This window comes from Aquarana catesbeiana, linkage group LG05 (genome assembly GCF_042186555.1).
Source record: "Aquarana catesbeiana isolate 2022-GZ linkage group LG05, ASM4218655v1, whole genome shotgun sequence".
Taxonomy (NCBI): domain Eukaryota; kingdom Metazoa; phylum Chordata; class Amphibia; order Anura; family Ranidae; genus Aquarana; species Aquarana catesbeiana.
In genome coordinates this window covers 306923156-306949912 of record NC_133328.1, presented here as the reverse complement: position 1 = coordinate 306949912, position 26757 = coordinate 306923156, and the positions used below count along the sequence as shown (strand labels likewise).

At 39.6% G+C, this 26757-nt stretch overlaps 1 protein-coding gene across 2 annotated transcripts in view; it reads left to right on the top strand.

The window, feature by feature from the left end:
• The window catches only part of GABBR2 (gamma-aminobutyric acid type B receptor subunit 2), a 982804-nt gene that overhangs the window by 629455 nt on the left and 326592 nt on the right, over nucleotides 1–26757 (top strand). For both annotated transcript variants that reach the window (XM_073630834.1, XM_073630835.1), the window contains exon 8: nucleotides 2940–3000. In XM_073630834.1, coding sequence (XP_073486935.1) covers nucleotides 2940–3000 — 61 coding nt within the window. The remainder of the gene's footprint in view (nucleotides 1–2939; nucleotides 3001–26757) is intronic.

Here is a 26757-nt window from a genome sequence, read left to right as displayed (position 1 = left end):
CATGAGGACAAAGGGGACATTCACAGCATATTACAATCATGGTAATTAGGGAATGATGTGTGTTGTACGTCAGCACATTCTTGACAATTGGAATTTCTGACAACATTTGTGCGACCGTGTGTATGCAAGACAAGTTTGAGCCAACATCCATCGGAAATAAATCACAGGATTTCATTGTCGGAATGTCTGATTGTGTGTACGTTGCATAAGAGTTTTACTGAAAAAAGAAGTATTTTGGAATATTGGCAAATGAACCACAATAATCAGAATTAATTGTAAAAATATCCATTTAAAGATTAGATTTCATAAAACTGTACCACAAGGTACACCAGACTACTGTCCCAATCTGTTCACAGAAAAAATTAAATCATTGATATCTACATAAAAAAGGGGGGATATAGTGATAGATAAGGACGGAATGAGAATTGTTGAAAGGTACAATTTATAGAAAAAATATTTTTGAGAACAGTAAATATAGAGCCCACAATAGGAACACCTAATTAGCCAGAAATAGCCAAAGGGCATCTATAGGACTAGTTGAATAATGGTATATTAAAGAGCAGCAATGTCTGAAACAGTCCAATCTTGAATGACCATACAATTTGAACAAGAGAGTATATGTAAGGCAATAAGAGTTTTTACCTTGTGAACAAAAGTAAGTAGTACGTCTCTGGCAATGGTGCTGCCTGAGAAGCGGGCTTAAATGTGTCCTCCATTTGGTCGGCATCTGACGTTACCGACCAAATGCGAACGTGATGGCACCACCACGCACGTGTGAGCTCCAAATGGTCTCTCAAACTACACTAACCGGCCTAGTGGCAGGCAGTGAAGGGCGTGGCCAGAGGCAACGATATGAAGAGAAAAACCAACCAGTCTTTGCATCAGGGGACAGCCCTCCCCAGCAAAACACACCCTGCAGGCAAATCAAATGGCTAGAGGGAGAGAAATCCATATGGTCGCAAATGCGCCCAACACCCCAGAGGGGGGCCCCATACAACGGCAGCCATATCAGGACTAGAGGTGGCAAGATCCCAAAAATAGAGGATGTGGGACCGATGACCACATAAGAGTAACCCACAAAGAAAAAGGTGGACAATGAATACATAATTCAAATAAAAATTATTATTAATGTGATTTCATATACTTGAATATACAGTGCAATATTTACAGTAAAAAATCTAAATCTAGTACAAAAAAGCATATGATCGTAATACTTAAATCAATTCACATGAACACGGGGAATGAGGAAAAGAAAATGGAAAATATAAGGAAGGGGAAAGGGGGAAAAAGGGGGGGAAAAAGAGTGAAGAAAAATAAAAAATAAAAACAATTGGCTAAATAAAACTACCCCATAAGTGGGACAGAGGGGGGAGGTTGATTAACATGATATTATAAAAATGGCTTGAAACTCAGAGTTTCGTTAAAACCAGGAAATTCTGTGGCTTTCAAATTATAAATCCACCGAGCCTTAAGTTTTAGCAGTGTTTTATCTATACTTCCCCCTCTAACATGTATTGGTATGTGTTCCAAAGCCATACATTTTATCATGTTTGGCTTGAAATGATGGTACATGCCCATATGTCTCCATCTTGCACTTATGAATGGCTTTGATGTGATCTCTAATGCACCTAAAAACCGGGCGCTTATTTTTCCCTATATAGAAGCCTCCACACAGGCATCTAGCTAGGTAGACCCTCCCAGCATTTGGCAGGTGACTCTGTATTTGATAGAATGGGTACGGCCATCAGGAAGCATAAAATCACAACTGTTGATCAAAAATGGGCAAACATCACAATGTCCGCATGAAAAAGTACCTGGGCTTTTCGGCTTAACTGGGCTCGATGTATCAAAAAGGCTATGAACAAGATGATGGTCTTTCAGGGACGGTGCACGTCTATATGTGATTTCTGGAAAATCTTTTACATATTTCTTTAGAGTTGGGTCTGCTGACAAAAGAGGCCAGAATTTTCCAACAATTCGTCTAATCTGTTGATGTTGATTAGAATAACGAGTGATTATTCTCACACATTCAGATTCCTTGTGAGATCTGGTAGAAAAGATTAGAACATTTCTGTCCTTTTGGGTTAACCTATTGTACGCTTTTTTTAGGCAAACATTGCTATAGCCTCGATCTTTGAGTCTAAAATATAAATCTTTGGCGGCTTTTTTAAAATCTTCTTGCCTACATACATTTCATAATTTTACTGTATATATAAACAAATGAAGTTCGTGAACCACTGTATTTTATGTTAAAATCAAGTTCTATAAAATGTTGCACTAATGTTGATGTTTGGCAGGATAAATGTTTCAGCCATACTGTCAATCAGTAACACATAACACTTGTGTATGTGAGTGTTAAGTTGTGAGTAAAACATGGTGATTACACACAGACAATCTTGGCACAGTCATGTATTTGTATGAGTGGCAGAGTGGGTGCAGGTTATTCATTAGAGGACCTTAGAAGTCTATTGGTGAGACAAAAAAAAAAGAGGGAAATGGCAGCGAATTCCTACTTCTTTTGTGCTGATTTTGCATACTGCAGCTGGTGCTACTCTTCAAATGAATTCATAGACAACAAAATAAAAGACAAGGGATTTTTTTTTTTTGGTTCATGGAAATCACTGCTATTTTTCAGCTAAATCACAATGTACAGAAATGACACTGTAAACTATTGCTTTGAGCTGAGGAAGAGAGTAGATCTTTCAAAAAGCTTGCCCAGACAAATAACTGTTATTGCAAATAAAAACATATCACATACAGTACTCAATTGTTTGGTTGCAAATAAACATTTGTGTTTCAACATTACTTATCAGCCAATAATTACATTGCACTTCTTTTTGAGAGACCAACGAAGTTTAAAAAATAAAAACCTATATAAAAGCTAATAATTTTAAAACCAAATCCTAATTTTTCTAAACATTCTAAACATTTCCTTTCAGGGGCAAGTTGTGTTCAGAAATGGAGAAAGAATGGGGACCATCAAATTTACACAGTTTCAAGGTAAGGGATATTATATTTGCCTTGTAATTGAGAAATCCTACTATCCTACTCTATCAAGCATATTTAGTAAGACAATGTGTAATGTGCATAGTAAAGTAATCTATAAAAAAACTATTTAGAAGCCTCACTGATCTGAACATATTAATCTGAAATCTAATCAGTTATGGTATTGGGTTACTGCACTTTTTACTGTTCTATAGAATAAGACCATATGCTTGATTAAATCAAAATACATTTTACATCTAAACATGATACCAGAATCCAGCATCTAATTGTTTGGTGTTGGATTAAGTGGTTAATAACTGGAATGAGATGTATTTATAACATTTTTGTATTGTTCTAGAAATTAGTATTTATTAGATTTTGCATTATAGGGTTTTTTTTATGATAAACCTGGGTTATAGGCACATTGCTGGTATAAGTATGGATAGAAAAATAGCTCTAATTTTGTATGTAGTTTACAAATGTGTTGTTAATACTAAAGTGAATGTATAGCCAAAGAATGTTTTAAAGTTTTGGATATAGTAAAGAAGGGGGAGATTCATCTTTACTGTCTGTCCTTGAGATGCAACAGAAAATGAGAAATAAAACTACAAAGTGAGGCAAATTGTTTTCTTAGACAGTATTTACTGAAAAAAGGTGTCCCTTTTTTCCCAAAAGTTGTCCCTGAATTTCCCATTTTGGATTTTCCCACCACACTTGGTCTCAGTAACAATGGTCAAACAAATGAATCTACCTTGCTTTGAAAGATACAGCAAGAAAAACTTGATAGGAGTTCTAATTCATTCCTGCTCTATCAATGACCAACAAAATGTTTGTGTACATATATTTTATATAGATTGCAACATCTCATGCCTGATTCAGCAGGTGTACAGATATGTTTGTGAAACTTTGCAATCGCTTTGACATATATTATTTTGTTCCCATCAGCAACATTAAAGTTTTAAGAATTTACAGCACACTTGTGTCATAAGATTGTTGTACTAAGTCATAAAAACAGTACTTTTACTTACTAAATTATTTTTGGTATTGTTAAAATTTAAATCTGCATAAATGTTTTTCTTATTAATCTTCATACATGGCAACATTCCAATGGAACAATAGAAGCATGTACTGACAACAGCTCTGTGGATTCCTATCATCAGTCATGTCCAGATTGTTCCACATTGCTGCCCTGGCACATCATAATTACCCCTTTTTAAAGTTGCACTGCTTTTAATCATTGAAACTAGTTTGAAAAGGCACGTTAAGACTTTTACATTGCAGATGAAGCAAATCATTTATTACTGTTGCATAATATTTAACTAAAATCTATGAGACTTGTAATCACCAGTTGCCCTAATCAGTGAAAAGTAACTGATGTTACTGCCCATAAACATGTGAAGAACTGTAAAGCTTTACAAATAGTTGCCTGAAAACAATGTTGTCCATTAAAATGTAAATCACATCTGTGCATTAAGTTAATCTACTATTAGGTATAAGGGATGAGGCCCTCAGAATTAATGGCTGAAAATTTGTACCTGAATCCATAAGGCACCACATAACTCTGGTCCTTGATTAGATAAGTCCATGGGAACCAATATTGTAAAATAGACAAGCCAGGGGGCGTGGCCTGGATCGGCATGGTGTAGGACACACTGAACGGGAGCTCTGCTTGCCCGATATCCGAATCCTAATATCCTGGGGCTAATCACTTAAAACACTTACCCTGCATCGGATACCTGGACTCCCCTGCACTCGGAGGTCATGTTACCGACAAAAAAAGCCGCTGATTCGACTGCAAAGCTGGCCAAATACAAGCATGGGGATAAAGAAGCTGGGGAAGAAAATGGCGCCGGTACCTCTCCCTCTTCAGACGCAGCTGCAGAGGATACAGCGCGAGTCTTAGAGCCTCCAGGTGCACCACCACGCACGCTCATCGCTAAACTGCTGAACTTCCGAGACAGAGACACTGTTTTGCGCCTCACCAGGCTAAAGGGTAATAGTCCCTTTAAGAACAGCGAGATTAAAGTGTTCCCGGATTTCTCGGCGGAGGTTCAGAAAAAGAGGGCCCAATTCATGGAAGTTAAACATCAGCTGAGGAGTCGCCATTACTCATATGCTATGCTTTTTCCGGCCAGACTACGTGTTGTTGAAGAGGATAGAGCGCATTTCTTTGATACACCGGAGGCTGTCCTAATCTGGTTGGAAAATAAAGCAGCGCCTGGAGGAGGGCATGCCTGATGCCCATGCTCTTGCTTACCTGGCTAACTTCGGGGGACATACGGTACTGTAACTATGCAATTTGCATTCTCTATATTTGAACATGCTGCAACTTTCCCCTATCCCCTCCCCCCTTATTGTGCTTCTCTCCTGGCGCTGCATCCCCTCATTGCAAAATTCGTTTGTTAATTACACAGCCCCCTATCCTTATTTCCCCCCCTGGCATGTATACGATCTCTTTGGGCAGATGTGAATTCCTCACATTTCAATATTTTTTGTGGCAAGCTAATACCCGGTATGACATCTGGTACATGGACTCAGACAATTATACTCAGAGCATCTCCCCAGCCTATACTATCCTGGAGATCCCAGACCAGGAGCCTCGCTCCTACTGCTGCTGTCCGCTTTGCAGCGATTAATCGTCCCACTAGGTGCGGGAATCCCCACGGATCCCGTCTTTCCATTTTTTGAATGTAACGTTTGTCACGTGGCACAAGCATGGTTTCCCTGGCCTGGTCGGCTTCAGCAACCTGCACTTGTTTTATACTTGGTGCATTGCCTACCCGGACAGGCTAGTGTTTTAGTTTGGATTTTTTTTCTTTTTTATTCTTTAAGGTTCAGTTTTTGGTTTATTGTTCAGTTTACATATTATATGCATGAAAATGATAGCCACTGGTGTTTCAATGAGTATATTAATGCTATACATTGCAAAGGAATCATAAATACTATTGGACGGTCAGAGTCATTCTGGCCTGTACTGCACTGTCCTTATGGGCTCACCCTGTGTCCTGGAGTCATTGGTATGACCCCTCCTGATTTTGGGATGACCCAGGATACAGGGACCAGAGCCCTAGCTGTTGGACAAATAACAATTTATTACCTGTCATCATGGTTGATCTGAAATGTATTACATGGAATGTGCGAGGTCTTAGAGCAAAGTCTAAACGAAATGCAGTATTAACATACCTTAAAACACAAAGGGCGGACCTCATGGTGCTAGTGGAGACTCACCTTACGGACCATCTCCAATTGGCACTTAAAAAACCATGGTTGGGTTGGATATACCAGGCCTCCTATTCTGCGCACTCTAGAGGTGTTGCACTATTGATGGCCAAAACAGTGCGATTTCCACCACACATAATGCTATGTCACGCATAGATCTTATCCTAATATCCCACACCCTTCTTCCTCTACTAGGAGAGGTGGGATTTAATCCACGTGTTCTTTCTGACCATGCCCCATATTGGATTACCCTCTGACTAAATTCCCCCCCTACACAATACAACTGGAAACTAAATCCATTTTGGTTGACGGTTGTCCCCGCATTGGAGGAGGCTGCTGCTGAATAGGACTTTTTTTTTCAGACTAATAAAGATACTGCTCCATTAGATGTGATTTGGGATGCATTTAAATCCCATGCCCGCATGATCCTGTCTCATCGTATAGCTAGATATCGGAAGACTTCTTCCCAGGTACTTAGACAGACTGAACAGGCTCTCGCAGAGGCGGAGAAACTTTTCACTGATGGTCCCTCCCCATCTACTGCTGACCAACTAAAGCTCCAAACAAGGGTAGTAAATAGTCTTCTCTTTGAGAAAGCAGAACGGAAAATATATTACTCCAAACAGAGGCATTATGAGTGTGGAGAACGAGCGGGCCATCTTCTAGCCTACTTAGCCAACCTAGATCACAAACCCCCTACGGTGGTCTCTTTGCGTACCACTGATGGCGGGTTATTAACAGACCCTGATGATGTGGTTAATGAATTTCGCTCTTTCTTTACATCCCTATACTCCTCAACCACTGACAGTTCTACAGATGAAATAGGGTCCTTTTTGGCAAACATAGAACTACCCACCCTTACACAATCCCAAATTGAGTTATTGGACGCCCCTATCACTGTTGACGAGATTACAAAGGCGATATCCCTCCTCAACCCCTCCAAGGCGCCGGGCTCTGATGGCTTACCCCTTGAATTCTACACTACTTATAGGGAGACACTTATCCCCAGACTCCATGAACTGTTCTCCTATATATTCGATCATGGATCCCTACCCTCCTCTATGGGAGATGCTTGTATAGTATTAATACCTAAACCTGGTAAAAACCTAGAACTTCCTGAATCATACCGCCCAATATGTCTTCTCCAATTAGATAATATTAAAATTCTGGCCAAGATCCTGGCGTTACGCCTCAACACTGTGATCCTCACGCTGATTCATCCAGATCAGACTGGGTTTATGCCAGCTAAAAACACGGCATATAATCTGCGCAGACTCCACATGAATATGCAGGCTATGCATGATAAAATGGGTTCAAGGGTGATAGTTTCTCTTGACGCCGCAAAGGCGTTCAATTCAGTTGAGTGGGACTACCTCTGGGAGTGCCTTGCAAAATTCGGTTTCGGACCAAATTTTATTAAATGGATCCGACTCCTGTATCAAAACCCCCGCGCCAGGATCTTGGTCAGTGGTAAAATCTCTGACCCATTCCCTCTCTCCAGGGGCACAGGTCAGGGATGCCCCTTGTCCCCGCTATTATATGCCCTTGCAGTAGAGCCTCTTGCCTCCACACTTAGAACACACTCAGGAGTTTTTGGGCTGCGACAAGGAGATCTGATAGAAAAAATTAGCCTATATGCATACGACATGTTATTATATTTGGAAGATGCAGGCCCATCCTTACAAATAGCTCTCAAAGTTATTCAACACTTTGGTAGATATTCCGGCCTAAAAATAAACTGGGATAAATCCTAGATTCTCCCTATTGATGTGAGTGCCCCTACAGAGCTTCAGTCCTCCACCTCACTACATAGAGTCAGTTCTATGACATATCTTGGGATTGTGATCACCCGCTCACCGGAAGACTTCACCAAGCTAAATATCGAGCCCCTAATAGCAAATTTAAAATCCAAAACACAAACCTGGGCTAAATTACCCATTGGAGTAATGGGTCGGGTAAACCTCATTAAAATGGTTCTCCTTCCCAAGTTTTTGTATGTCTTCTGGCATGCCCCAGCCTATTTGCCCCTTAAGATTTTAAAATCCTCTTTCAAAAGCTCTCCTTGATTCTTTTGTATGGGGAACAAGCCGACATAAACTGTCCTGGCAAACACTAAAAAATCCTACTGACCGGGGGGGGGGGGGGGCTGCATTACCCGACTTTAACCTTTATTATCTGGCAGCACAGTTGTCCCATTTTTTTCATATTGATAAACATGATAAAAAACGATACCTGTCTCTGATATGCTCTCCTCAGAACCACGAGGTGACTCATCCATTTTAAATTCTGCTTAAAGGCAATATGGGCACACGTGGAGCAGGTGACTGCAAAGGGTTATTATATCATCACTGTAAAATTTGGGAGATAGTGGGACGAAAATTACAGATACCACCTACCCACTTCCATACAACCCTGTGGGATAACCCTGTTCTGAATGAACTGACGACCCTACCAGAACATACCCTCTGGCTTAAACAAGGTATCAGATATCTATCAGATGTCTATTGTGACACTGCCTTGAAATCGTTTCAACAACTTAAGGTAGAGTTTGGCCTTCCCCACCATATGCACTTCCGATACCTCCAGCTCCGCCATGCTCTTCAGGCCCAGTTTGGTAACATTATCCCCAACATAGAACGTCTAGACATCTCTTATATCATACTGGGACTAGACTCTCGTAAACTTATCTCTGGATTCTACAATTCACTACTTCTTCCTGCAGCGACTACTCTCGCCTATAAATTAAAAGACCGCTGGGCTGGGGAGGTGGGGGGACTGGAGGACGACGAATGGGAGGATGCATTGGACACCTGCAAATGGGTCTCCACGAAACTAACAGACCGTCTTACACAACTCTGTATTATCCACAGAGTATACTTACCCCTATCCTACTGGCTAAACACACACCTGACCAAAATTTACTGTGCCCCTGTTGCGCAAGTCCATCCAGTAAGTTTTTTCATCTTCTCTGGTCCTGCCCGGCGATACATGACTATTGGTCCCACATAGTGCAATTTATCCATGATGAGATGGGATCCCCTCTGAAATTATGCCCTAAACAATGTCTACTGGAAATATTCCCCTATTCAGATTCGGACAAATTTCACAAAATATTTCTTCAGGAGACACTGTTTATTGCTAGAGTACTCATAGCGAGAAAGTGGCTTCAGGCCACACCACCGACACTCCAGGAATGGATCTCAGCTGTGAACGGTGTTCTCTCATATAAGAAAGAGATTTACATTCATAGAGGTTGCTTGCCAAATATGGCAAAATATGGAACACATGACTGGGAAACGCAGCCACATGTAATATGTTGTCTGACTGACCTTTATACATCATTATTACCCTCTCCTCTACGTAATCCTGTTATCTGAACCCTTGACATTCCATGCATAGAAACTATTTGAGTATGGTCTCTGTTGTAATATACATGCAGGAATTGTGATAGTTGTTAAATACTTCCAGATCATTGTGGTTATTGGATATGACTTACTTACTCTGTCAATGTATACCAACCTTTTTTTTTGTGAATGTCCTTACTCTTGAATAAAACACCACAATATTTGTAAAAAAAAAATTAGACAAGCCAGCCCCCTCACTATAAAAGGTGGGCTTGCAGCAGCCATATTGTCAGTGTGTGTTGGATCTGGTTGATTAAGGATGACAGGATATTCTGCAATAAAGTGCTATATTGTAGATTGCAGTCTAGCAAGCTACATACCTTTGTGTAATTTACCCTCCCCATGCCCTTGTTCATTGTTCTATAAGCCATACTTTTTTTTATTTTTCCTTTTGCGATATATTAGGGTGTTGTTTTTTTCATTTTTCATTATTCATTATTATTTAAATACATTTAAATACATTTTTTTTCTGCTATGTGCAGTAAAAAAAAAAAATACCCCTCACATTATTGTAAATATTTTATTATATCTTTTCATGTGACAACACCGAAGAGATGACAATTTGCTACAATGTAAAGAAGTAAGTGTACAGCTTGTATAACAGTGTAAATTTGCTGTCCCCTCAAAATCACTCAACACACAGCCATTAATGTCTAAACCACTGGCAACAAAAGTGAGCACACCCCTAAGTGAAAATGTCCAAACTGGGGCCAAAGTGGCAATATTTTATTGGCCACCATTATTTGCCAGTCTTAACCCTCTTGGGCATGGAGTTCACCAGAGCTTCACAGTTTGCCACTGGAGTCCTCTTCCACTCCTCCATGACGCTATCATGGATCTGGTGGATATTAGAGACCTTGCGCTCCTCCACCTTCCATTTGAGGATGCCCCACAGATAGGGTTTAGGGTTTAGGTCTGGAGACATGCCTGGCCAGTCCATCACCTTTACCCTCAGCTTCTTTAGCAAGACAGTGGTCGTCTTGGAGGTGTGTTTGGGGTCGTTATCATGTTGGAATACTGCCCTGCGACCCAGTCTCTGAAGACGGGATCATGCTCTGCTTCAGTATGTTACAGTACATGTTATGTAAAGCAACAACTGTTTTTTTCAGATCCTCAGAGAGTTCTTTGCCATGAGGTGCCATGTTAAACTTCCAGTGACCAGTATGAAAGAGTTAGAACGATAACACCAAATTTAACACACCTGCTCCCCATTCACACGTGAGACCTTGTAACACTAACGAGTCACATGACACCGGGGAGGGAAAATTTCTAATTGGGCCCAAATTGGACATTTTCACTTAGGAGTGTACTCGCTTTTGTTGCCAGAGGCTTAGTCAATGATGGCTGTGTGTTGAGTTATTTTGAGGAGACATCAAATTTACACTGTTTTCACTACATACTTATTTACTTATGTACACTTACATTGTAGCAAAGTGTAATTTCTTCAGTGTTGTCACATGAAAAGATATAATAAAATATTTACAAAAATGTGAGGGGTGTACTTCCCATATATATATATATATATATATATATATAATTTTTTATGTTGCTTCAACCTGCTAGACCTGCAAGTGCCTCTTCCACTGGAATGTTTGTATCTACTGTACTTGCCTTTAATGCACCCAGGCAGACTTTGCTTTTATCTGAGTATGGTGCCCACAACAGTTCGGTTGAGCTGCATGGGAGTTTTGTGATGCCTAAAAATGGGTGCACTTCACCAGCAGGTTCCACTCTGCTTGTAATATAGTCCCAAATATAAGCATTGCTCCAAAAATACTAAATCATAAAAGTTTATTTTCTAATGGCAGCATTACATAGGAATGTACACGAGGAAAACAGTTTAGGGCATCTCCAACCTTCCTCAAGTTCAAGGTAAGTAATAGTAATTAAAACTGAGTTTAAAGCTGATATGTGGGCAAAAACTGTATTGACGAATTATCTAGGTATCAATAAGGTACCTCTAAGGTGCTTCTAATGATGTGTATCCACTGGTGGCTGCTGCTTTTTTTTCATGAAAAAAATATGTTACTTACATACAGCCTCTGACATTGATGTCACCAATAAAGTGATAGTGACACTTGGGGAGTCAAAGAACACAAGGCATTCAGTGACTGGGCAAAGAGAGATCATGACATTCATAATCCCCTTATCTAATCATAGGACTACTTGTATTCTTTGGGGAAAAAACAAGATATTTTCTGAATGGAGGAGCTGCACAGCAAGTGAACCCACCAATGGTGCACATATTATTAGAGGTATCCTATTGGTACCCAGTGCAGATAATGCCCGAATAAAGTCTTTGACCACACTTCAGCTTTAAATGTCTACACAAATGCCTACACAAAGAAGCACATCTTAGAAAGGCAAAGGCCTAAGGGAAACATATCATAAATAAGAGTAACATTGTATCCACCTCAACTTTGATTACAATAGTTTTTAACTGCAAATACAATGCTGATCTCCTCAGACAGGTACATGTATAATAAACTGCAACATGTGTTGCATCGAAGTATCATGTAGAAAAAAAAAAACATACAAATAATTCACATTAAAAAATACAGACTGGCAAGGATGCCCCTTCTCCTATTTTTTTCCTTGTCAAAAGAAGTTTATTGAGTATACAATGTTGTAAAGATACATAAAGTAAGTTTACAAGGATCTATAAAGTAAGCTCATTGTTTTACAGTAGGGTTTATATAGGTAAATATCATGAAATTTCAAATATTAAACATTGGGTTTACGTAAACCTAAATTAAAGATATATATCATTTCCTTAGTTACTTTTGTAGGTATTTAAATGATTTATACCTACTATACATATTGTTTACAAGTAGAGTGTATATAGGTCAAATAAATTCTGATAATGAGCTTTAATCGTAAGGTGGAGAAAAGGAAAGAAAAAGAAGAAAAAGGGTTGAAAGGTAGAGGTATGGTCCACAAGGTTGTCCTGCTCGTCAGTTTATTATTCTTTTTAGTTCTCTTTGAAGCCCTAGAATGGGTGTCTCTGTAAGTCATTTAATCTGTTACCATGGCAACAGGACAGAGTCATTGAAGTTTGACAGGAACTGTTGTTTTATCCAAGGATGCCAAAGTTTTTCAAATTTTGGAATTTGATTTTGATCGATGGCTACCATCTTAGCATGGGACATTGTATTATTCATTCTGTGAATTGTTTCTGCTAGTACCAATGTAGGAGATTTCCATGCCTTGGCCACTGTTTGTTTTGCAGCCGTTATTAGTTGGATCATAAGTTTGAATTGAGAGAGTGTTAACCATTCCGGTTTTAGATTAAGTAAAGTTAAATATGGATCTGGTTGTATTATTTTTTTAAATATTTTAGATGCAATCACGAAGACTTCCTTCCAGAAGGTTTGGATTACTGGGCACGTCCACCATATGTGTAAATATGTGCCTATTTCTGGGCATCCTCGAAAACAAAGAGCTGAGGTATTAGGTGAATATTTTGCCACTCTAGCGGGTACAAGGTACCAGCGAGTTAGGACTTTATAATTTGTCTCCAGTGCTAAGATGTTGGGTGAAGATGACTTAGATGTGAGCCATATGTTAGACCAGTCCGTGTCTTCTAAAGTTCGTCCCAGGTCCTCCTCCCACCTCTGAACGTAAGAGGGTCTATTAAGATTTGCTACTCCATATAATTGATTATAAAGTGATGAAATTGTACCTTTAGCAAATGGATCTTTTGTACAGATTGATTCAAAAATGGATAATTGGGATAATGGTGTATCCCCCTTTAGGAATGGTGTATAGAAATTTTTGATTTGGAGATATCTAAATATCTCAGAGTTTGGTAGATCATATTTTTCTCTAAGTGATGGGAATGAAAGGAATGATTTAGATGCTATGAAGTCATTTAGTGTCTGAATGCCTGATGTTGTCCAAGCTTTAAAAGAATTTGGGTAGATCCATGCCGGATAAAAGGCCGGATTTCTGATAAAAGAAAGGAGAGGATTGTGTGGAGATTGTAACTGATATTTGGTTTTTAGTTTATCCCAGAGAGATAAGAAGTGTTTAGTTATGGGATTATGAATTTTAAAGCGGTCTTTAGGATCAAGCCATAATAAATTTGATATTAATAGAGGGTCATTTTCTGAAGCCTCTATAAATACCCATAATGGGATTTCCTGTTTTGCATGGTATTTGGACAGACTGGCCAAATGTGCTGCTCTGTAGTAGTTAGTAAAATTAGGGTATCCCATGCCTCCTTTATTTTTGGGAAGATGTAGTGTGTGTATAGGTATACGTGGTTTAGAAGAGCCCCATATAAACGAAGTTGCTCTTTTTTGTACTATTCTCAAAAAATAGGAAGGAATTGGAATAGGGAGGACTCTGAATAGATAAAGCAATTTGGGTAGAATAGTCATTTTGATTGCATTAATCTTCCCTATCCAGGATAAAGGAAGTTGCGACCATTGTTTTATTAGATTTGTGATCTGTCTTAATACAGGAGGATAATTGGTTGAGAATAAGTCAGAATGAGATGCTGTTAAATGAATTCCAAGATATGGGATTGATTTTTCTGCCCATGTGAATGGGAGTGCAGCCCTAGCCGGGAAATATTAAGCATTAGGCATTTCTTAGGATTAATCATAAGGCCGGATAGGGCTGCAAATCCATCAAGAGCTGGTATTAAGTTAGGACCAGAGACCTGTGGTGATGATAGAAAAAGTAATATATCGTCTGCAAATATACATAATTTGTGTGTAATACCTCCTACTTCAATGCCAGTTATAGTTTGGTTTGTTCTGATGTATTGGGCCATGGGTTCGAGTATAAGGGCAAATAATAAGGGAGATAATGGGCAACCCTGTCGGGTACCTCTTTCGATATTAAAGGCTTCAGATTTGTATCCAGCATATTTTATATAGGCTTTGGGTTTATTATATAATGCTTTGATCCATGTTAAAAAGTGGGGTCCAAAACCCCATTTTTGTAATGAATATTGCATATATTGCCAGGATACTGTGTCAAATGCCCTCTTAATATCGAGAGATAGAAAACATAAAGGGATTTTCCGTTTTTTAGCAATATGTGCCAATAACACTGCCCTGCGTATATTATCGCCTGCCTGTCTATTTGGCATGAAGCCTACTTGATCTCTATGTATTAATTTTCCTATAATGCTATTGAGGCGTTTTGCTATTATTTTTGCTAATAATTTAATATCGAGGTTTAACAGAGAGATAGGCCGATAATTCACACAGGAAGTATCATCAGAAAGGGGTTTTGGGATCATACAAACAATTGCCATTAGTGTTTCTTGCCGAAAAGAATGTCCATCTAGAAGTTTCTTAAAAGTTTCAGTGAGAATGGGAGAGAGTATTTCTGAGAATGTTTTATAGTATAAAGCCGAGTAGCCGTCTGGGCCTGGTCTTTTGTTAAGTTTTAGGTCTTTTATGGCGTTAGCAACTTCATCTATAGTTATAGGCTCATCCAAACTGCTTTTTTGATTCTGAGATAACTCAGGTAAGGTTATTTTTGAGAAGAAGGATTCAGCCTCAGTAGGATTAAATTCATTGTTTGTCTTGTATAAAGTTGCGAGATGTGAGTGAAATTTATGGACTATTTTAACTGGATTACAAGTGTAAACATTTTTTGATAATTTCAAACGTATTGGTTTGAAAGATTTGTTAGTTGAATTTAATGCCCGAGCCAAATATGTACCTGGTTTGTTTGTATTCATGTAGAAATTGTGTTTGGAGCGTTTGAGGGATTTATCAACTGACTCAGTGAGAAATAGATCGTATTCCAATCTAGATTTTTCCAGATGAGATTTTGTACTCTGAGATGGATTATCTTGAAATGATATGTAGGCTGCATTAAAATTGAGTTCTAGTTTTTTTGCTAGATTTTTGCGTTCCCGTTTAAATAGTGCCATTTGTCTTTGTATTGTACCACGCAAGACAGGCTTATGAGCTTCCCACAGTGTTATTGGGGAGATGTCTGTTGTATTATTAATTGATATGTATTCCCTTAAAGCTTGTTCAATGGCCATCTGATGTAGTGGGTGTTTGAGCATTATGTCCGGTAAGTACCACGTTGGGTCATGCGCTTTTGGTATGGCTGAGGCTATAGTAGTGTATACTGCATTATGGTCAGACCACGGAATCGGAATTATATCTGATGCAATAATTTCTGGTATCATTCCTATTGTTAGAAAAATATGATCTATTCTGGTGAAGGTTTGATGAGGGTGCGAGAAATAAGTGAATTTCTTTTTCATTGGGTTACTTTCTCTCCACGAATCTACCAGATTGTATTTGGAAAGAAGTTGAGAAAAAGGTAATCTAGAGGTTATTTTGGATGGTGTAAAAGGTGATTTATCTAGAAATGGGAGGAGGACCTGGTTTGAATCCCCACACCTTATCACTGTTCCTATTTTGTGTGTATTAATCACTTGTAATATATGTGAGAGGAATGGTGTAGGTTGTTTGTTAGGAGCGTAGTAGGAAATCACTGTGATTGCTGTATCCATTATATAACCCATGAGTATCAGGTATCTACCTTCTGGGTCTTTAATTTCTGATGATAAGGTGAATGGTGTGGATCGGTGAAATGCAATTAGAGTTCCCCTTTGCTTGGTACAGGCAGAAGCCGTGTAAATTTGTTGATAAAAAGGAGAAATATATTTTGGAGTAGAATCTTTGGTGAAGTGTGTTTCTTGGAGGCATACTATGTGAGCCTTCTTGTTATGGAAAGTACGGAAGGCTTTGGTCCTTTTTTGAGGGACATTTATTCCCTGAACATTCAGGGAAAGTATATTCAGTGGTGCCATGGCAATAGATCAAATAGTTTTGACTTACTTTTTTGTTATGCAGAGCTGACTGCGCAGATCAACCTGTGTGGACTGAAGAGATGAATAGATAGAAAAGAAACCAGTGAATTCTGGAGTAAAGAGTAAACAAAAAACATATGAGATTAGATGATACATTGTATAAATTATTTTTTGCAAGTAATCACAATTTACCCGTGAAAGAGAATAAATATCTCTCTCAGGGGAATAAGTGCCTTCGTCACACTCCCACATAATATGGTTGGGAGAATGAGGAGGGCTAATGGGGGTACACGGATCTTCCGCTTACAGGAGAGAAGTGCTATGTCAAAAGACATCAAAATGATGTTTCATTAATTGGAGTGCAGAATATAGTTTTTGTTGAAATTATTTATTCCAGGGTGGTTGTATATGGTTAGTCTTGCCCTAGGCTAAATAATTCAGTTAGAAAGGTACTGTTAATAACTTTGGTATTGATGAAGATAGTTTGAATTATTTTGGGATTTGAACCCTTTTAGAGTAAACAATTACATATTTTATTCATATGTAACTGTTTAGATATGTTAACTCATAAAATTGAGGCTGTATTGCTTCAGATTAGAATAAAAAAAAACATAATTCTAGGAACTAGTTAGGTAATAATATATTTGTTTTAAGAAAAGAAAGAAAAAGCTTCCATTACTTCTGGATTATTGAACATATTTGTCCTAAAAAGTAATAAATCTATTGTTATTACCTGATAATATATAACTGAACAAGAATTTCCTTATTTCACTTATATATTCTAAGGCTATATGAATCAGAAGTAATAAGAAATATAACTGGAATGTAACATGATCCCACACAGTGTGTGACTATCAGAATGCAGTTACATTCAGTTATAAATACAGGTTTTTTATAGAGAACCATCTCTTAGTATAATAAATGAAGAGATATCAGGAATTAGGATGTCAGTACATTGAATCTTCTTGGTCCATGGATGATGTGGCATAACGGCCTCTTTTGTGAGAATGATGATTCCCATTTTGTTCTGAAATTTTCTGGGTGCTGCCTGAAGGTGAAGATGATGCCATTCTTCTGCGTGTGGGAGTGTTGCTGCTTGTGGGTTCTGTCAGATTTAATTTTAAAAGGGTTTGTTGTAGTTCATCTGCTGATCTGCTTCTGTAAATTGTACCTTGGTAGTTAAATCTGACTGAAAAGGGGAAGCCCCATTGATACATAATGTTGTGGCGTTGCAGTTCCATTAGTTGTGGTTTCATGGATCGTCTTTTAGTAATAGTAAGTTGGGATAGGTCAGCAAAAATTTGATAATTGTGTCCTTGAAAATTAAGTTCCTTTTTTTCTCTTGCAGCAATTAGTATTTGTTCTTTCGTTCTGTAATAATGAAATTTTGTGATTATATCACGTGGGGGTCCATCTTTCTTTTTGGCGGCTGTGAGGGCTCTGTGTACTCTGTCCAGTTCTAAATGTTCAATAGGGATATCTGGCTTTAGTTCTTGTAATAGAGCAGTAATAGTAGATTGCAGGTCTGTCACAGTTTCAGGTATTCCCCTTATGCGCAAGTTTGAACGTCTGGCTCTATTTTCGTAATCTTCGAGCTTAGTTTGAAGTATTAAATTCTCTTTTTTTAATTGTTCCAATTCTGTTATATTTTCTTGGGGTGTAATTTCAATTTTATCCATTTTTATTTCTAAGGCTGCGGTGCGGTTTCCCAGCTCTCTTATTTCTTTGGTTAGGCTTTTTGTTATTTGGTCTGAGGTTTGTTTTAAAGCCTTATGAAGCATCTTTTCAAATTGTAATAATATTACTGGGGATGCTGAGGAGGCTTGTGGAGAAGTTTGTGAGAGGATTTGTTCTGTATCTGACTCAAATGGAGAGTCTTGCTGTGACATTTTCTGTCTGTGAGAGTGCCCTGATGCTGTATCTTGTGAGGTGACTGGAGCTGCTTCAGCTGCAGTGAGTGCCTGTGAGCTCTTTGTGAGGTGATTTTTATTTCTGCCACGGTTTCCTCCCAGTACCATATTTCCTGCCCAAACTTTCACAGTTTGTTCCCAGGGGCAAAAAGGTTCAAATGGATACCTTTTGAGCCTGCAGGCTCCGCTTTGTCCTTCTCTTCTCTCCTCAGCAGTGTGGAGCTCTAACAATGCATGTCTGCTCCGCTAGGCTCCGCCTCCTGCCCCCCCCTTCTCCTATTTTTTTAACCTTGCACTGAACCCTCTTCTTCGCCTTCTAATATCACAACCCACATTTCAGGATATAACCATAGGTCATAAAACCATTAAAATCCTTATCTTCCCGGATGCCTTGCTTCTATATATTTCTCACTTAGAATCTTCACTGCCTAGCATATTGTCCCTTATTACATCCTTCGGTTTAATCTTAGGCTATTCCATCAACCTTGACAAATCAAAACCACTCTACCTAATTAACCATCGCAACCTTGAAATTACATTTATCCCTTTATTTGGTGCAAAGAAAATATTTTGTATCCAAAATTGGAGTACCCATATCCAAAAACCATTACAACTTATACAAGGTTAACATTCCTCCTTTGCTACATTCCATAAAAGCGGCCCTTGATGCTTGAAAACACTTTAACATAACTTACATGGGGAGAATACGTTTAATAAAAATGGTAGCCTTTCCTAAGCTTTTTTACAACATTCAAGTTTTCCCCCTACTCCTCGAACACTCAGATCTCAAGTGTATATGTAAAATGTTTGCTTGGAGCAGCATGAGAGCAACCAAAGACCTCTGTATCCTATAACAACCCTATAGTAATGGAGGCCTCAATTTTCCTGATTTGGAATTGTATAACCTAGCATCTTTAACTAGATATGTGAGGGATTGGATTCCTGGCACCTCGATGTATACTGGTACTGAACGTGATCAAAACATGGCCCCCCCAAAATATTTTACTATATGTTCTTCATATACATAAAGAACATCTCCCTGCAGAGTATACAGTACTCCACATATTTAGCATAGCATAAAATACGCACATGCTGCATGCTAAATAGCCATGCATCTCTCTTTATTTTCTGGAACAATGCAGACCCCCCAGAGTCCTCTGGTCATCCCACCTTTAAACAGTGGCACTATGGAGACCTTCACTATATGACATTTTTGGGAAATGTTGGTAACCGGCAATTATTTCCTTCTAATGTAGCACTAGAGAAATTCCCCTACTTATCCAATAATCCATTTCTCCTTCTAAAGGCAAAATCCTACATTACCTTCATTATCAAAACATTCTCTCGAATAAACTGGGAGAACTCATTGGATACACTCCTAGGACATCCTAACCCAAGTAAAAAAGCTGTGTCTATCCTATATATTTTTTCCAGCAATCGCTGGACTACACTGCCACAACTGTCTTAACAAATGGACCAAAGAATTTCCCCCCATCTATCTACTGACACTTTTCTAAAAACATTGCATTTGTCTTGGGGCACGACCAAAGCTACCATGTCCTGCAAAATTATACTATTCTTCCACCATTCTTGCATATCTCCACATCTCTCTTACCTAATGGGCCTAAGCCTCCCATCTTGTTCCTCGAAGTGTTGTCATCCAGATGCAGATTTGCTCCATGCTTTCTGGTCATGCCCTGAGATTAACCGTTTTTGGCACTTGGTGCATTAAACCACCACAAATTTAGTGCACTACCTACATCTAACCACTGAATGGGCACTTTTTGGCCGAATTGATATCCCGGGTACTAGGACCTCAAGAGGCTGCAAACAATTTTTCACTATTTTATCCCTTGCAGCACAGAAAACCATTCTAGATAAGTGAATCTATCTGGAACCCCCCCCCCCCCACACACACACACACACACACACTGTTTCTTTGTTTATAGCTAAACTATCCCTTGTCACATGGACTGGGTGGAGGTCTCCTTAAGCATAGAATTATGGGTCAAAATTTATTTTTGATGTTTGGGAGTCTTTTGTAAAACCCTACTGGCAAACTAAATTGCTTATTAGTAACCCTCCAATTGATTCTGTAGCCTCCACTTAATTGGAAATATCCTTTAAAACCTCCCCCTTTTCCATCTCCACCTATTCATTTTTAACCACTCGCTGTCCATCCTGGTGCTTACTGTGGCTGCTTTCTAATCCCTTTTCTACTAGTTTACTTTTAAACCATTTATTAGAAGTGTATATTGTCATTTTTTCAGCCAAATGTTGCGGCCCCCTAACATTATTAAATGCATTCTCACCTAAAATATAAGTAAAAAAAAAAACATAACAGGTAGTTTTACTATCCAATAAAAAGCAGAGGTGAACAGGAAGGGGTTAGCCACAGTGCAAGCAACAAGTTTTTTTCACATTCAAAATTAATTTTGATTTTTATTGAGAAATCCTTAAAAGTTCACTTACTAGTCTGATAAAAAAATAAATAAATTGCAAGTTTTTGTGCACTATAATATACCTTGTGCACCAATACTGACCAAATCAGTATATCTGGAAGAATTTATTTTGCAACAGAAAAGAAAACCTTTAAATCAATGTGTTATCCTCTGTTCCAGCAATAAGTTCTTTATTCCTGGAATGTTGTATCGCTTTGTAAAATTCTCAAGCGTTTGAGATCAATTCTTTTCACTCAGTGGAATCCCACAGTCACAAAAGAAATAAAAGACCTTGGAAATGTAACTCAATACTGCTTTGTTTGATAAATTTATTTTTATATATAGTAAAGGAAAGCAAAATATATAACTCATATATTGTGTTATTTAAGCGGAACTTCAGTCATTTTTTCACCTTTCCATCTATTAAATCTTCCGCCCTTGTTGTTTTAACTTTGGATAGTGAAATTTTTTTTTTTCTGCCAGTAAATACTTTATACAGCCCACTTCCTGTTTCTTGTCTGGAAAAATGCCCAGCCTTCTCTCTCACTCTCATGAGAGTTTGCCAGGAAGGGAGGGGGGATGAGTCATAAGAGGGCCAATCACAGCTGCAGAGCTGTAGGTGTGCCTCTGTGTGTCTGTGTAAATCCAGGAAGTGAACAGGCAGCAGCTTCGGCTGCCCACAGTTAAAATGGATGCAGCCAGACTCAGTGGAGGGAGATTTCTGCAGCATATTTGGCAAGTACAGAATAACAGTATTTATAAAATAATATGCAAAGTGGTTGGAGGGAAGCTTCCAAATGGCAAAGATGTTTTTATTACAAATGATGTGAGCAGACTGCAGTTCCTCTTTAACCTACTATGTAAGAATTACTTTTGGTGAACTAACATTCATTTTAAGCTGAGTTTCGGAAACATCCTAAAATGTGTTAATGATATGTCTATTTTTGGTTTGTGAAACAGTTTTTTTAATTCTGCTCTTATTTGTAAAAGTCAGTATGAACACCAGGAATTGTAAATCTCCCCTAAGAATAGTTTGAGAGTGCACGATAAATCAATCAGAGTTCACTCCACCAAACAAATATTTAGTATAGGTGGAACTTTTGTAAGCAGCCCGTTGTTTTTATTTTCTAACCTGCATTTACTATTCTGTAAAATATGACAACTGGGATTGACTGTGGAGACACAGCTACTTCCTTTATTTCAAGTTTTCATATATAAAGTCTAGAGGTCCTCTTGTTAAACTTTCAGTGGTCTATTTCAAAGTGACTGAAAGTGTCAACACTAATGCCCTGTACACACGGTTGGATTTTCTGACGGAAAATGTGTGATAGGACCTTGTTGTCGGAAAATCCGACACACAAAGTTTGAGAGCAGGCTATAAAATTTTCCGACAACAAAATCCGTTGTCGGAAATTCCGATCGTGTGTACACAAATCCGATGCACAAAGTGCCACGCATGCTCAGAATAAATAAAGAGACGAAAGCTATTGGCTACTGCCCCGTTTATAGACCTGACGTAAGTGTTTTACGTCACCACGTTCAGAACTTCAGAACTTCAGGATTTTCCGACAACTTTGTGTGACCGTGTGTTTGCAAGACAAGTTTGAGCCAACATCCGTCGGAAAAAATCCATGGATTTTGTTGTCGGAATGTAAAGTGATGTTACTGAGCTCCAGAATCTGCGATATAATAATTGGTTATATTGTCATTTTTGGACTTTGCATACCTCTCTACATTTTTACACTACCTGATGCTAAGCCTTGGTATATATCTGCCTCAGCTCCCATGAGATGTGGTGATCTCAGTCCATCTTGTGCCTGCCACCACATGCCACACTCACTGTCTATTTTTGTGAGTATGGGTAGATGAGGTTTATTGATTTTGTCTGCCTTTCTCATACTTTTTCCCTTAGCCAGACCGATGTTCACTATATTTGTATATATTCCATAGATATTCCCATCGCATACGCTCCTGATAAATGGACATATCCACGAAACGCATCAAGCTCTCTCTGATGCCACAATTAGACCATCATATATATTATATACATCTATATTTTCCAGCAATTATGTCTGACCATGTTACATTTTGCCAATCATGTTTTGTACCATATCATGTGGAAAATGGATGTCAATAGTGGGCATGTTACCATTGTACCTCCATGTTATGTTACTATGTGTACATATTGTATCTTATGTTACAGTTATACTTTTTTACCTGCATTGTGGTTTTATTTTATCTGTATTAGTATATATTAATACAAAAACACTTTACAGATCCACAGTGCGTTTTTGCGTCCGGGCACATGCTTCATTTAAGGTCCCGAACCCTCCCTTTGTTTCGCATATCAGGGATGGAGGCGTTGGACTCACACGTTCTATACCTCATTAAAAGTCCCAATCTCTTTCTCTTTGTATAAATTTAGGGATGGAAGCATGTTACCATGGACAGCAAACTCTTATGTATTATCCTATGTCCGAGCTCCTCACATCTGCTACTTATGATGTGTGAACATAAGTCCCAATCTCTTTCTCTTTGTCCGGATATTTGTTAAACACTTTGTCAGAGCAGAACCATGCATGTTGAAAATTTTGAAAGAACAGTAAAATACTATAAAACCCTAGGACCAGAGCCGATCCTCCCCATACCCTCACTATGCAAGCTGCATAGGGCCCCACAAATTACTCGAGGCCCTGCCTCCCCCTCGTGTCATAGCGCGTCAATTAATGTTTACAACATCCAGGGGCGGAACTTTAGGGGTCGCTGCAGTCGCATTGGCCGTTTAGAGTGCAGTGGGGAGAGATGGGAGGAGGTGGAAGGCGGCGATCAGCAGCTCTATGGTGCCTGTGTGGGCGGCGGGATCTCCCTGGGACTTGTAGTACTCTCTTGAGTGTCAGTGTATACAGTGGAGAGGAGAAGGGAGGGGCCTCTGACCCTGGCAGGTATCAGTTTCACTTTCACTCTGCTTGAACATTGTTGCTGATGCCCGGGTCAGAGGCCCCTCCCTCCTCCGCTGTATACATTCGGAGATAGAACTACTAGCCCCAGCGAGATCCCCCTGCCTGTGGACATCATAGAGCTGCCAATCGTTGCCTCCCACCTCCACCAGCCAGGTACAAGGAAACCTCTGCAAGGGGGAGTCAGCTGTTTGGGGACCCTGATATAAGGGGGGGCCTCTGGGGACACTAATGTAAGGACGGGGCCCTCTGGGGACACTGATGTAAGAGGGGGCCTCTGGGGACACTAATTTAAGAGGGGGGGCTCTCTGGGGATATAAATGTAAGGACAGGGCCCTCTGGGGACATTTATGTAAGAGGGGGCCCCCTGGGGACACTGATGTAGTAGGAGGGGGGGCTCCCTGGGGTCCCTGTGTAAGGAGGGGCTCTCTGGGGACCCTGTGTAAGGAGGGGCTCTCTGGGGACACTAATGTAAGAGGGAAGGCTCTCTGGGGACATTAATGTAAGGAGAGGCTTTCTTGGGACCCTGGTGTAAGGGGGGGATCTCTGGGGACCCTGGTGTAAGGAGGGCTCTCGGGGGACCCTGGTGTAAGGGGGGCTCTCTGAGGACCCTGAAGGAGGGAGGATTGTATTGAGAGCACTGAAGTGTCAGGTGTGACTGTGTGGCAATGGCAAATGGTTTACATAGCTCACGACATCACGGGTCAGATAGAGGGCCCCATAGCAGAATTTTGCTTAGAGCCCCAGGGAGGTCAGGATCAGCACTGAATAGGACCAAACTAAACCGGTGCTATGGTTTCACACACTTAAAAGAAGAAAATGCAGATTTTACAACAATGGTTTAAAATAGATGTCTGTAATAGTACTTGTCTGTATATGAGCAACTTTTTTACTTTATTGAAAGGAAGCTTTTGGGAACCATTATTTCCAGAAAAACTGTAGAATCCAATATGGTCTGATTGGTAATGATTCTGAAAAAGTAGAATAGGTATACATGCAGTAGGAATACAAGCACACAATAGATAACAGTATATGTTGTCAAAATCATATTTCTACTATCTATCTTTGATACTGCTAACATCTGGCAGAATATCTGAGGAGTATTGTAGTATCACAGTGCCAAGATAAAGAGTATCAAAAGTTTTGTATGCAGTGCTACTAAAGAAAGAGCACAGTCACCTATCACTCTAGTCCCTCTTCTCTGCAGCCTAAAAATCTCATCATCAGGGGTGTTGCTAGGTCTACAAAAGATCTGGGGCCAGAGCCCATAGCAGCGTAGTAAAGAAAGTCATACGCTTGGGTGGGCATACACATGTATATACAGTAATATACGTGTGTGTGTGTGTGTGTGTGTATATATCCCCAGAGAGCCCCCCACTTACATCAGGGACCCCAGAGAGTCCCCCACTTACATTGGGATCCCCAGAGAGCCCCCCTTACATCAGGGTCCCCAGAGAGCCCTCTCCTTACATCAGGGTCTCCAGAGAGCCCCCTTCTTACATCAGGGTACCCAGAGAGCCCCCTCCTTACATTGGGGTCCCCAGAGAGCCCCCCACTTACATCAGGGTTCCCAGAGAGCCCCCCTTATATTAAGGTCCCCAGAGAGCCTCTCCCTCAAAATCAGGGTCCCCAGAGAGCCTCCCCCTTGCATCAGGGTCCCCAGAGAGCCCCCCACTTACATCAGGATCCCCAGAGAGCCTTCCCTCCCCTTGGGGACTCCTGCAGAGACTCGGGGCTATGGGCCCCAGATTCAGGGCTATAGCCACCCCCTAGCAATGCCACTGCTCATCATGATATACAAAAACTACATTTTTAGCTAAACACACACTGGGAGGTAGGTTGGGAGTCTGTTCACTCTTGGGGCTTTGCAGGTTTTGTGCATACTGGCTTCAAGATATTATCGACATGCGTGCCAGTCAACATGAGGGACTGGTTGACTGTAATCATTAATACTGTAGATTAGTTGGTGATGTGCATTAACACTAAAGTGTTCTTGAACAGAGGTAGTGTCTTTTGTCTATGGTTTACAAACAGCATTGGAGTGGAATTCAAAGTATTTGTATTGGCTAGAACCAGATACGCTGTGGCTTCGTCTGCTTGTAGCAAACAGAGAATGAGTGACCCACACCGCTGCTATTCACACCTAATTGCTGCCATGCATGCATTTGTTGTGACATTGGTGTGCCTCTCCATCATCCCTAGCATCATCCATTACTTAAAAGCAGCATTGCCGCCTTATGCAGCCAGTTTTTAGGGGTTAAGTATGTGGGCGCTCCATTATATAAAAATGTCAGTACACAGATGCAGGCTGTCATTAAATTTATTGTGAACTAGATATAAGGATGGCAGAGGATAATATGATTCCTCATAGGTAGGCAGTTTAACATAATTTAGTCTGATGTCTGCTGCTTTTTTATTTGGCAGCAATGCTCAGATTCATTTGCAATGTTTAATCTAAGGGGCGTGTTTATAAAGCAGTGAATGTAACCTGGAGGTTACACTTGCACTGGATATTTGGTGAATTTTACATTTATTGCTATATAAATGTGTCCCTAAAAATGTATTATAACAATGTCCGACTACTGAAAAGCATACTTGTATTTTTGAAAAATTGATTTTCCAGGAATCTGACATGCTGTTGTGTCTGTTGTTTTTGTTACTTAGCAAGAAAGCCAAAATTAGTATTATTTTTATGATACAGCACTTATATAGCACCAACAGTTTGTGCAGCACTTACACAATAAAGAAGACAGTAAAGTTATAATACAATTCAATACAAGAGAATTAGGACAGTTTCTAACAATCTAAAATGGATGGGCACATATTCTATGTGAAAAAAGGTACATTTTCTAGGAGGAGGTGGGATAATCATCCCTGAAGAGATGATTTTCAGGGATCACACAAAGGTGGACAGGGTAGAAGGGTGAAGCAACTGTACAGTGTCTTCATCACACGTGGACTTGTGCACACACAGTGTGTGTGGCTTGTACTGACCCTAACTGGTTTAACATTTATCCTTACCAAATGTGATTTTATTTTGGTTTTAAT